The sequence below is a fragment of the Pseudorasbora parva genome, chromosome 10 (genome assembly GCF_024679245.1).
Source record: "Pseudorasbora parva isolate DD20220531a chromosome 10, ASM2467924v1, whole genome shotgun sequence".
NCBI classification, from domain to species: domain Eukaryota; kingdom Metazoa; phylum Chordata; class Actinopteri; order Cypriniformes; family Gobionidae; genus Pseudorasbora; species Pseudorasbora parva.
The window spans coordinates 13,604,388-13,617,250 of record NC_090181.1 but is presented as its reverse complement, the minus strand read 5'-3'; the positions used below and the strand labels follow the sequence as shown (position 1 = coordinate 13,617,250).

The window sequence follows — 12,863 nt, the reverse complement described above, 5'->3', positions numbered from 1 at the left end:
ATATATATATATATATATATATATATATATATATATATATATATATATATATATATATATATATATATATATATATATATATATAAATGAACATGAATATAAAAACATCAAATTTAAGCTGTTTTTTGTTTGTAGTATGGTTCATCTGCTCAGCTCGAAAGCTTTCACTCTGAGACGCCCTGTACTAACCCAAGTGGCTACAAATAAGCATCCTGCCTCTTGAATTTATTACAGCCCAATTTTTGACAAGTTGATTTTAAACAACTCCAGCGGCGGGCGCATTGACTGTATGCTCGGCGGCTGGTCGCTGACATGTGACCTAAGTGAACTTGCCCTCCCCTATTGACTGCCGTGATTGATGCTCTGCCAAGCTAGCCCTGATAATTCTTAGCCACATGTCAACAGCCAGTGACCAAAAGGGTCATCCCTGTCTTTAACATTTCACACACACAAATAAAAAACACACACATGCTCTCGCGCTCCCGCGTACACGCGCACGAACGCTTACAAAAGCCAGGCTGGAGTCTTTTCAAATCCATTTTTGAGACTTTGCACACCCGTCCTTGCTAGCGCCTAATGCGTTTTGTTTTTACATCTCAGAGCTCGTCTTTCAATCTGCCGGCTTGTGAATTGAATGCTCGTCCGTCTCTTGTGGCAGAATGGGATTCGGTTTGAAAGCGAGACGTGGCTCGTTGTAAAACACACACCGTCGGAACAATGGATGCAGAGGTGCTGTGCTAAAACTGCTAATGAAAAAGATGGGCAGCTATTGACACGTATCGACAGCCGCTTCAATCAGCGCAGACTAGTCGTGCATACTTAAGTTGAAATGTATTCAGCGGGGCAGCAGGGATTAAAGGCTGTTAATGACAGCGTGTAGTAGCGAAGCCAGGCTCGATTCTGAATAACTTTATGGTGCTAAGAGAGCATTGTTGTGATGCTTAAACTGGATGTTGTTAGCATGTTGCTATTACAGTCAGTTTTTGTTGTACATAGAGGGGGTGACAGAAGTCTGGAGTGATGTTTTGGGTCTTTCCAGCACCACGTGGCCAGTGTTTGGGGGAACGGCTGTCCATTCAGCACAGATATGGAAGTGTGTGTATGTGTGTAGGGGGTTGTCAAAAGCAGGCGGGCCACTGTAATTGAATCAATACGTCCGGACACAACACTGCACCCCTGCTCTGAAACCCAAATGAAAAAAGCGCATTGTCTGTGCAAGAAAAACCCCACTTAATCTGCTAGTATGAACATGTGCTTTGCTTTGATTTAAGTTTGAACCTTTTTCTCTGGATGCTTTTAAAGCAAGACCATACATTTTTAATGTGTCCATCTAACTGATTTGCTCTTTTTTTCTTTTTTGACAGTCTCTGTGTGCATCTTAGTTCCTCAAGTATGAGCAGATAAGTGCTGTCTGTTGGCTCCTGCGCTCAGCATTTGATCTACGTGGATCTTTATATGAGGAAGGTTTGTTGGTCTCATGGGACCCGAGTGAACACAGGTATCCCTCCTATCTGCATTCAAACATTACGGCAGTTCCCGGTTCCCTCATCGTCTTCGTTTCCGTTTGTCACAGTGCAATTAAAACAGTTTCAAATGGCAGTCGGCTGCCTGACGTTTACACACTGCTCTTTGAAAGCGCTCCTTTAGTATTTTTTAATCATGTGCCTTGTTTTTGTGGTGCAAAAATTGCAGAGACTGTACATTGTTTAAAAGCAGACAGATGAATAAATTAAGCAAATGTAACTTTCGAAGTGTGAGTGTGTGTGTGTATGTGTGTGTGTGAGCTGGATGGTCGAAAACAGTAGAGTGTTACTTGGAAACTCCTTTGTTAAACCCGGAGCGTCCTTCAGCAATGGCAGCAGACTCCCATGTCATAAAAACAATCTTCTTGTAGTCCTTTACACTTCTCTGGAAACAAAGATATGCGATTCTGATCGTTCAAACACATTTCCTTTTCTTTTTTTCTGCCCATCTGTTATTCAAAGGGAAAAGCCTGAATTTCACTCAGTTGTATCTATATGTGCCATATCAAGCCTTTTCTTTGTGCAGTTTAGAAGTAGATCTTATTTCCCCGAAAGATATTAGTTTTCAGTGATGTGTGCGTTGCATTGATCTGCGCCTCTTTATTGTTGATGTGCATCTCTCATTCAATATATCTTACTCTACACAACGCACCTGCTGCCTACCTGAGCCTTAATAGATGTCTAGAATTAAAAAAAAAAAATTGTATATGGTTTTTATTTTTTTATATTGATTTTTAAATCTGAAATGACAATACAAAAGTTTAAATAACAATAATAATTATTTATATATATATATATATAGCATTATAAGGATTGTTAAAAAAACTAAGATAAACGGTATCTAAATTGTATTTATTTATGTATTTCTTTTTAAATATTATTAAAAATGTATACTTTAAGTTTGACTGCTTTTTTGAATTACTATTATTATCATTCTTATTTTAGAATTAAACAGATTGTTGAAATAAAAAAAATATATATAAAAAAATTGTCACAATTATTATAAATTAAGTCCATCAAAGAAATCTAGTTTTGTGTGCGAGGTCCTGGGAACAGGTTTAGTTTAGTTTCACAGACCTAAGGCAAGAATTTTAAAGAGATGTCTGCCTCCAAAATCCCCGCAAGTTTGGAATATGAAAGACGGTCAGATGCAATTTCTGTGGCGGCGTGGTGGGGCAGGCACAATGGTTTGTGGGCCGGTGCGGCTCCTGAATTTTCTTATCAGTGGGGAATTGCGGTGTGCTGAGATGCCAGCAATATCTTCCCTGCTGCTGCTGGAAATGCAGCGAGCCGGTGACACACGCGTAAACATACACACGTACTTGCGAACCGCGCGTGCCGGCAGCCTGGATGCCCCGCAAATGTGGCTCAATCATTCTAGAACAAAGGGGTGCCTTTGATCTTTTCCTCAGCCTTTTCTCGCTGTATCTGTCAGTGATGTGGTCACGGTAGCGTGTGTCCACTCCCTCACTTCCACATTTGCTCTGATGGGCCGCTGTTATGATGTTGCTGTGGATTGCTACGGTTTTTAGGTCTGTGTTGCTCCCAGTTTACCCACTCGCTTAAAGTGCACGACAATATTCGCACCCCGAACACAAAAAAGCTAATTTTCTTACCGCAGAGCAAATGGTACTTTTAAATTCAAACTTACTGATTGTTTTTAACACACATTTTTTTTAATGTTCTCCGTGCAGGTGGAAGGAAGGAAGTGGCAAACGAAACAAAGCGAACAGCGAGCAGCTTCATTCACAATGTTTTGTATCAACAAAGTGAACGGTTTTTATCTCCGCACTTGACAGCGCGAGCCGATAAGCATTGCTGAGGGAGAGACGCGGGCTGCTTCTTTAAACCCTCTTTCCCTCTCATTACACCACTCCCCCTCCCTCCCTCCCTCCCTCCCTCCTTCTCTCTCTCTCTCTCTCTCTCTCTCTCTCGCTCGCTCTTTGTCTTTCCCCTCCCCTCTCTCCCTGCTCCGTCTCTCTGTGGGCGCAGACACTACCCTGTCTCACTCCAATTGGCTGGGAAGCCACCAATCTGGCATCCGGGAGGGCCGGGGGGACTGCATATGCAAAGCCCTGCTTCATATTAATGAGCAGCAATCGTGGCTTTAAGTCCTTGATTAGAAGAGTGCAAGAGCTTTTGGTCCCAACTGGCTGTGCCTATAGGCTGTCACCGGGAGAACGGTCCTGTTAATTGCACTGCTCAGTCACGGAAGGGAGAGAGAAGAGGAGGAGGTACAGAGAGAGAGAGAGAGAGAGAGAGAGAGAGAGAGAAACAGGAGCGGAGACAGGGAAGCCAGAGAAAGAGAGAGAGAAAACTTTAATTTATAGAAGAGGTTTGCTCAAACGATGATCGCAGAGCGCACATGGATTCGGTAGAACTTTCGCTCCCTGAGTGTTTTTCCCTGCACTCCGATCAACAGTAGGTACATTTTCATTTCCTTCTACTTGGAGTTCTGTATCTGGCTAGACTGTTTTGTTTTGTCTGTAGTTCCTGTCCTGGCAGTGTGTCTGTGTTTGTTTGTGTGTTTATGTGTGCATGTGGTCACCGTAGTCCTCCTTGTCAAGGTTGTTTTTGCTGTCAGGAAGCGTCTGGAGCTGTGTGCGTACGTACGTACGTCGTGCCGGTAGCTGACGGCTTATCCACTATTACAGCAATATGTGGCCGCTTTGACAGTACAGAGTGTTTTGTGTAAATCATTAGGAGTGTGTGGCGGAAAACAACGGGAGAGAGAGTGCCGGGGGTAGAGGGGAAGACGAAAGCCATTGGATAGAAGGGAGAAAACGGTCTAAGGTGGCTTGAATCGCAGACCGCTCGCACAGCATGTGGCCCGCTAAATGTATTAAAGCCGGTGTGCTGGCTCAGAGAGAGAGAGAGAAGGAGGGAGGGAGTGCGCGGGGCACGAGCGGACGTCCAGGAGCCGGTAAAGAGAACAGCTCCTCAGCTTCATATTTATCTCTGTCCCGCTCTCTTCTGTCAGCACAGAGCGAGGAAACGTGAATACGCTGATTTAGATGTCAACCGCTATGCTGACAGTTTTATTCTAGACTTTCATTTCGTTCTAAATACCAGCTATTTTATTTAGTTGTTTGGCTAAATCTCGCTTACGTAAAAATCATCTGAGATGAAAGCAAAAAATGCAGTATTTTATGCGAGACATAATTAAAACGACATGCTTAGTGGGTCTTGAAAAAAATCTAAATTTCATAAAAGAAATAAAAATGAATCGCTTTAAAAATCAAACTTTCTAAATCACGTCTGCTCGTAAATTTCATCAATCTTTGCTTTCTGAATCGGGCAAAATTGCACTGTAGCAGAACAAGTGCAACGTACAAGTTTGATTAAAGGAACAGCAGAACTATTAACCTTTGCCCTGAGCTGCGTATGAACACTTATAAGAAAAATGGGCTGTGAACTGACAACACCTACAGGATGAAGAGAAGAATAAAAAACACATAGATACTGAGAAGGGTCAGAAAGATCTCTTACAGGTAACCATCCCGCTCCCCTAAACCTTCAGCCACCGTCCTGCAAAACACAACACGCCAGCAGCTCAACTTCTGCCTGAACGCTTGTGCGATTTATAAACACACCTGAAGAACATAAGCTAGCGTAGTTGTGAAAGTCAATCTGTGCAGTGAAGTTTGAGAGTTGAAATATTCTGTTAATGGAATGACAGTGTGCTGGCACACACCCTGCACAGGATCATTAGATCGACTGGGTTATTCAGAATCATGAAAGGAAATCCAGAGATAAGAGTGTCGGTTCCTCGCAGCCTTTTAGCCATTTGGCGCTCGCTCGCTGTTTGATCTTTATTTTAACACAAATTGACTACTGAGATTCTAATTAGTATATTAATGATGGTAATAACAACAAGTGCTGGTTTAGCTATTATCATAATTACAGACTCTCACCGTCTGCATGTACATTTACATCTGCACGCTCATTTTAATATTTACATTCACGGTTGGAGATGATATGAGGCGTGTTTTTGGATTATCTTAATTATTAGGGTAGCGTTTATAGCTTTAGAAATGTGTTTTTGTTAAATAATATAATTACTATCGCTATTATTATTTAAATATTAGTTTATCAAATTATTTGGGGTTTCTAAATGTTAATTGTTTTATTTTAAAAAGAGGAATTTTTGTAAACAGTTTATATATATATATATATATATAATATATATATATATATATATATATATATATATATATATATATATATATATATGTGATATTTATATGTGATATTTATATATTTAAATTAGTTTCATACATTTAAACATTTTCCACATATGTGGTGTACAGCTTTGATTGTTCAGCGTTTTTTTCAGTTTTGTTAAACGAATGAATAAGGACAAATCTTGCAAAATTACGTGAAGAAAATCATGAAGCTTCTCAAAAGATTTTCATAAAATGTCATGCATTTAAAAAAAAAAAATTGTTCACATTAGAATTTTTAATCAAAACATTCTGTTAATATTTGGAATGTTAGTATATATAGAAACAAAAAGGAGAGGAAGAAAATTACATCAAAGATTAATGCTTGACATTTTTTAATTTCACCGGAAGCGAGCAGTCAGCTTTTTAAAGGCAATGGAGTGTGAATGTCCACTGGAAGTGCGGGTGTCATGTGTGTAAAATCACTGCTGGCCTGCAGTGGGCTGAATAGTTCAGCACAGAATCCTGCAGAAGGTGTCTGAGCGTTCACTCATGCATGTTTTGTCGTCTTTTGTCGCTTTTGCGGATGATTTTAAAACACCAAAACCCCCCTGTGGCCCTTGAAGAAAACTTGATTTTGCGTTTTTCTTCCACCCGTTCGTACTTTCTTTTCTCTCTCTCTCTCTCTCTCTCTCTCTCTCTCTCTCTCTCTCTCTCTCTCTCTCTCTCTCTCTCTCTCTCTCTCTCTCTCTCTCTCTCTCTCTCTCTCTCTCTCTCTCTCTCGTACGAGAGGCGAATGAAACCCCAGAGGCTGGGATCAGCAGGAATAAAGAGAGATTGTGTAAATTAAATTCCATTTAATCTCCTTATAAAATCATTTACTTAATTCGTCTGTCAAATGATGTCAATATGCACAGCGCAGATTTATTTATTCTGCCATGTGTGGTGTGTGTGTGCGTGCGCGGGGAGGCCTTTGTTGCCGTTCAGCCCTGATTTGGCTCCATCCCATTCCCCTGTGTGAGAGGTGTCGGAGGCTCGTCCTGCATGTCTTTCTCTTTCCGTGGCCCCTTGTCGATTACTGTCTGGACACTCTTTGTCTTTACGCTGTCCTGCTTATTGGAGACAGAGCATTGCCACTTCCCCTTATTTGAAGGGGTCTGAGGCATTCCAAGGGTAATTAACTCCAGTTAAAAGAGAGCCCCCCCCTCACCCTCCCTCCCGGCCCCTCCAGCGGCCTGTCACTCAGGAGAAAAGAGAGGCCGGAGGGGGGGTTGTAAGGAAAAAAGGGAAGCTATATTTTTGCCCTTTTGTTGAAAAGTGCAATAAGTGGCCCGTCGGACGGACGCACACACTCGTGTGAATCGGTCGCACGCAGGTGCCGCGCACATGAAAACACAGGGCCGGCCGTGCGCGCAGGAGCCTGATGATGCAGTTGTCAATTTGGGTGATTTATGCATCAATCCATCAGGATTTTCCGAATGCAGTGCGGCAATTTTTTACGAGAAGTTGAATAAGGGTTTTAACAGGGCCCACGCCAGCTGAGACTCGCTCGCGTGCGTCAAAAAAAAAAAAAAACGACCCACTGCCATTAGCGATTAGTCCCAAGCGTTCGGATAAGCAGGAGTGTGCTTTATTCTCTCCTTTAAATGCAATTCTTAGACCTTCGTTTCCCCTTTGCTCCTGTCTTTATTTTGCGAATGATTCGGCCTGCTGCGTGCCAGAGAGAGGCAGAGCAGGCGCGGGCCGGCTGAGAGCCTGTAGGATACAGTTACAGCAGGTCAATAGGGAGTGTGGTCACTCCAGAAGCAGGAGGGTCCACAAGGGCTAGATAAGGGTGTAAAAATAGTGCTTTTAGCCACTGCGTTTTCCACCGGCTCCCAGCAGACTCACCGTTTGTCTCTCGGCATGCAGATAGCTTTTCCCTTCCTGTTAAGTTATTTCTCACCAGAAGATGCATTACAATAAATGAATGTGTCTTTTGTGTGGTGGTTTTGCATGTAAAAATTAGATTAGGACGGTATGTCAGTGATAGAAGAAAAGCATCATAAGAATATCGGATGAAAATCAGGATGGATATGCATAAACAAGCATTTGCATTTGCTTGTTAATGGTAATGCGTGGCTATACAAGAGCACACGTATGTGTGGATGTTCAGGGTGTTAGAGATTCCAGATGGGTAAAGTTTTTCCAGCTCTAGCGGTGTAAATCCGGACGGATTTTTGAATCTCTTTTAGCTTCATTGGTCTTCAATGAAATTGTGAAATTGTAGTGGTCTTGTAGCAGAGAAAGGGAAATGAATCGCCCAGCTGGGTGACGGATGACAGTGAAATATTTCTCTGCGCTTTCTCCTGTCATACATCACGTGTGTGTGTGTGTGTGTGTGTGTGTGTGTGTGTGTGATATGAGATCAGTATGATGCTTACCGTGTAAGGCCTGACACCTTGCAGTCAGCTGTGGAGTGTTTCTGGAGGCTGTTCTGGACTGTAACGTCTCTGAATTGCTGAACTTAAATCTCTCTTTTTTTTGCATCAAATTAAATTATTTCAAGCATTAATTCAGTCAGGATATTTAGAAAAGGTGATTTTTCTAAATGACGCAAACGTGTGTATTAATATCTATATGCTCACCCTTAGGCCAAATTGTCCCCCCACAAATAAATCAGAATCATGAAATCCTTGGAGAAATGTGCTGCATTAGAAATTCAAATGCCGCTGAATCAAGCCTGTCTGTGTCATTTTCTCCTGCATTTTTATGTACATTATCTTTCTGTGTTTGCTTAACATGATTTTTTAAAACCTGTTTAAGTGTGTCCCTTGGAAACGCTTAGGCAAACAGAAGCTATTGTTTCTTTTTCATCAGAATGCGAAAAATGCTTGACTGAGTTGATTCAAACGAGTGTTATTTCGCCCAGCGATCCTGATGGGAGGCTTTTGAACAAATCTGCTTGTGTGCGGTAATTTTTCCAGACAGGGTATGCATGTACCTGACTGCGGCCTGTGGCACTTTTTGAACCCGTGGTTAGATGCGCGGTTGTATGTGCAGGTATCAAACCGAATTTTTCTGGCGTACTTTGCGGGATGTAAGAGTAGATCGGTGCATGTTTGTGTGAAGTGTCAGACGGGTGTATTTGCGCTTCATAGCTCCGTTCTCGTCTGCTCCCAGCCCCTGTTGCGCGGGCGAACGGCTGCATTCCCGTAGAGATCCGCATGCTTCCAGGCTGGAGCGCCTGCACGCGCTCCGTCATATTAAAGCTGACAGTCCATCTGCCGCGTGGCCGGCCACGCTGCCTGTGCTACCCCTGCGTGCGAGGCCCGCGTTTAATTCCACCTGTCCCGTTCTTCAGCCTTCAACCCCCAAAGGTTAAATCACGTGCTCGTCGACGTACAATAACAAGAAAGCCTGCTGACAAGATTTAAAGCCGCCACCGGCAGTGTCTGTGGCGTGATAGTGCTAGCTGTGTGGCATTTAATAGCAAAACATTTTACTGCGGAATTATTTGTGAATTTTTTGTTTTGTTTATAAGTGTAATTGTTTAATGCATGTGTGTTTAGCTGTTTGGAGGACTGTCTTGTACCAGGTAATTAGTAGGATATGAGTAACCAGCCTGGGTGAGCTGTCAGGGTGGAGTGGAAGAGAGAGAGAGGGAGAGGGAGAGAGAGATAGGCATGGCATTTACCATGCATGGGGCGGCCGTTCCTGCATAAGAAAGAATGGCACCTGTCTAATCAATCAGACCCCCACTATTCACAGATGGAATAGCAACACATGAGTGAGTCGCAGAGCAAGGCAGCAACACAGACACGCAGACACACACACACACACACACACACACACACTCTTGGCTTAATTCAGCTCATTGTCCTGCGTGTTAATCCTTGTCCGCATGGATGCAGTACTTAGGCGTTTTGACAGTAGCGTGAAATGGGCTCAGGTAGATCCCTATAGATTCATTCTCTCCTCTAGAAGCGCCCGTTTCTCCCACTGATCTGAAGTGACACTTCATTTTAGCTCTTACTCTTGTTTTCATTGTTTGACCAGCCTGTTATTTCTGAAAATTAGCTTTTAGTTCTTGCTGTAATTTTAATAATAATATAAAATATAATAAATACGATTTTTGTTGTTATTATTATTATAATTATTCATAAGTATTATTATTATTATTATTATTAAAATAGAACTAAAAGCTAATATTATTAATTAATATGAATCAAAGCTGAAGTAATTCAGTGTTAGCTACATAATATTGATCTGTTTTCATTGTGACTTCATGGTGAGATTATCAGAAGATGCCAATTGAATTTTAGTTTTTTGTGTGCATTATTATTTTTTTCTTTTATGACATCTACTAAATGTTAGTAAAGTAGCAAATGGTTAATGGGATATGCTGTAAAAAAAAACAAAAAAACAAAACAAATTAAAGGAAACATTTTGACTGTGCCCAACAATCCAGCAATACCGCCCTAATTAATTTTCATATATTTGAATAAACTATTTTACTGTACATACTCAGAGGCCACGATTACCATGTTATTTACATCGCTCTGTCACAAATGCTGTTTCTGAAATATCAGCCGTACTTTAGCATTCGAGACGAAATGGATCTTTTTCTGGAAGTGTTCAGAAAATGACTGCGTGTGTTTGTATATGTACGTGTATGTGTGCATGTCTTACTGTGCATGTTTTGTGTGTTGTGTTGTTTACTTTGATTTAAACATTTAAGATGATCTTTTATTCTTCTAAAGAGATTTGATATGTTTTAAAGTAAATATGCTCAGAAAATGTATTTACAATATTGTTAATGTACTATTTTACATGCAAATTCTGGTTTCGTTTCAGATGTTTAATATTGTGCCACTAAAGACAAAGAGTTTATTGGCTTTTGATTTTTAATCCTCGTCTGCTAATGCTGATGTGTCCTGTTATATACAGCATGGGCTGTCTGCACATCTGATGGGAATGAAGCAACAACAATAAAAAAAAAAGAATACTGCACAGCTTTAGAAAGCATCCCAGTGTTTAATGACAGAAATGTAATGGTGCTGGCATTGGGAGTGCAGTAGTGTGTATGTGTGTATAAAGTCACGTTAAAAAGAGTTGAGAGAAACAGGAGTGTATCAGGCCGTGTGGCTTGTGTGATGCTGGGGCTTATCGATTCCGTTGCTCACTCGCCCAGAACTAAAGCCAACACATTACGCGTGTGTGTGTTTGTGTGTGCGTGTGTGTGTGTGCTGCTTTTTTTCCACTAAGCTCTGACTGGCTCTTCAGCCTCACACACACACACACACACACACACACACACAGCACACGCTGTTCTGCCCACTGTTTATGAGGTAAACACGCACTCTAAAGTGCAGCACTCCCGAATTAACTCTCAAATTAGCAATGATTGCAACAAAATTATTTGACAATCCCTGTTGTGGATTCAAAACATACTATTTTCTTTACTTTTATGCGCTTGTTGTTTATGTCCTGTAAATTGGATTTAGATACTGACAAATTGATTAGGCCTCTAATTCCAGTACATATTAAAACTACAATGCAAAAAATAAACAAATACAAATGAGATTTTTTGAAGAAAAAAAGGACAGTCAGCAAGAAAGGGCTAAACTCCATCGCAGTCAGATCGAGAGCCTAAGACAGAGAATGGCAGGATCTTCGTGGCTGCATTCTCTCCGACAGCCGCTGAAGCACAGCATTAGTTGAGTGATTAGTTTCATCAGTCCGAGTGTGGGGACAGTTGGGGGTTGTGCAGCTCTAATGACATTGAACGTGTGTGCTGAGTTGGAACGGAGAAGGAGAATTAGGGGCCTCCTCTGTTAATTAGAGAGTGTGGCAGACTCACACACTCAACCGCACTGCCTGTGGCTCGTACCACTTCACTTCCTTTGCTCTCCGGTGTTTTACTTTTGTTGTAAAAACTCTACAGAATCTTCAAAAATTAGTGTTTCAGAAATGTTCGTCTTTGATGGAGAGCTTGTTGTTTTAGCTGAGAACTTGAAGTGTGTGTTAATGTGCACAGGTGTTATTCTTAGGCACTTTTGTTGCCTCGAATCATTTCCATTAGTTTGTTTAAAGATTTTGCTGTGCTAACACACAGGCGAGGGGTTATTTACATAAAAGAAAATCTGCAGCAGACACTCCTAAAACATCTGCGCAGTCTTTTGTTTTCTTGTGAGGCGTCTTCGAGTGTTCCCTGTGTATTTATGCGATTACCTACAGTTGCGACTTTGTTAAAACCAAGATTTTGAGTATTAAAGACGTTTATCTTGTCCTTAAATCGCCATTTAAATGCTGAACGTCTATGTGTAGCTAAAAAAAAACTCGTACAGGTGTGACGTCAAACCTTTCCCTGTATGTTTGTTTTTATATGGTCATTTCTCAAGCCTTTTTGAACCCTCTGATTCGGCGGGTCCCGTAAAGCTACAGGCTCTCTCGGATTGATGTGTACAGGGGCCACGGGCGTGCGCTGATCTCCCCGATTCCTTCTTTTATCTGCCGACACCCCAGACTTGTTAAATCTGCGGCCGGTAGAATGATGAGTTTGTGCATTTAAAACGTCAGGGCAGGTTTCAATTAGGTTCTGGCATTAACAAAAGAGCCCGGGTTTACCCTCTTCCGATCCTCAGCACGGTTACAGCTGATCCATTGAAGAATGCCAGTCAGGAAAAGAAGGAATATTTTGTCTCACAGTGTGCAGAGCTGCGTCACTGTCTGTCAGCAGTTAATGGCTCAATGGTTCTTTATCAGAATTCCTCAGTCCATCTCTCTGACCCTCGTTTTTATTCCTTTTCTTGCTCTCCCTTTTGTTGTAGAATGAATTTATCAAAGACCCAAGTTAATAGCGAAGATAAGTATGCCAAATGCGGCGCTTGGAGAACACAACAGCAATACGACATCGAGGCCAGTCACATGCGTGATGCACATGCTCTATATAACCAAAGGTAAGGAAAGGACCAATAATAGTGTCATCAAAAGCCAAAATCAGTTCTGGTGATTATTCTTTTATTTCCTTGTATGTTTGTGTGTGTGTTTTGCCTGCCCAGCTATTATTTATCCATGCTTGCTTCATTGAGTCAGTGTCTTAGTCTAGTTTGTCTAGTGTTTGTTCATGTTGTCGCAGGATGTGACTGCTGCATGATGTACCCATTGTGCTCTGTACACCTAGGCTGTTCCCTGG

At 41.6% G+C, this 12,863-nt stretch overlaps 1 protein-coding gene across 2 annotated transcripts in view; it reads left to right on the top strand.

Annotated features, from left to right (window-relative positions):
* Window positions 1–3,628: 3,628 nt before the first annotated feature.
* esrrga (estrogen-related receptor gamma a) overlaps window positions 3,629–12,863 on the top strand; it is a 78,193-nt gene continuing 68,958 nt past the window's right edge. Inside the window, exons 1-2 of one of the 2 annotated variants that reach the window (XM_067455208.1) lie at window positions 3,629–3,944; window positions 12,499–12,627. In XM_067455208.1, coding sequence (XP_067311309.1) covers window positions 3,889–3,944; window positions 12,499–12,627 — 185 coding nt within the window. In that variant the 5' untranslated portion in view covers window positions 3,629–3,888. The remainder of the gene's footprint in view (window positions 3,945–12,498; window positions 12,628–12,863) is intronic. The other variant, XM_067455207.1, reaches the window with a different exon arrangement.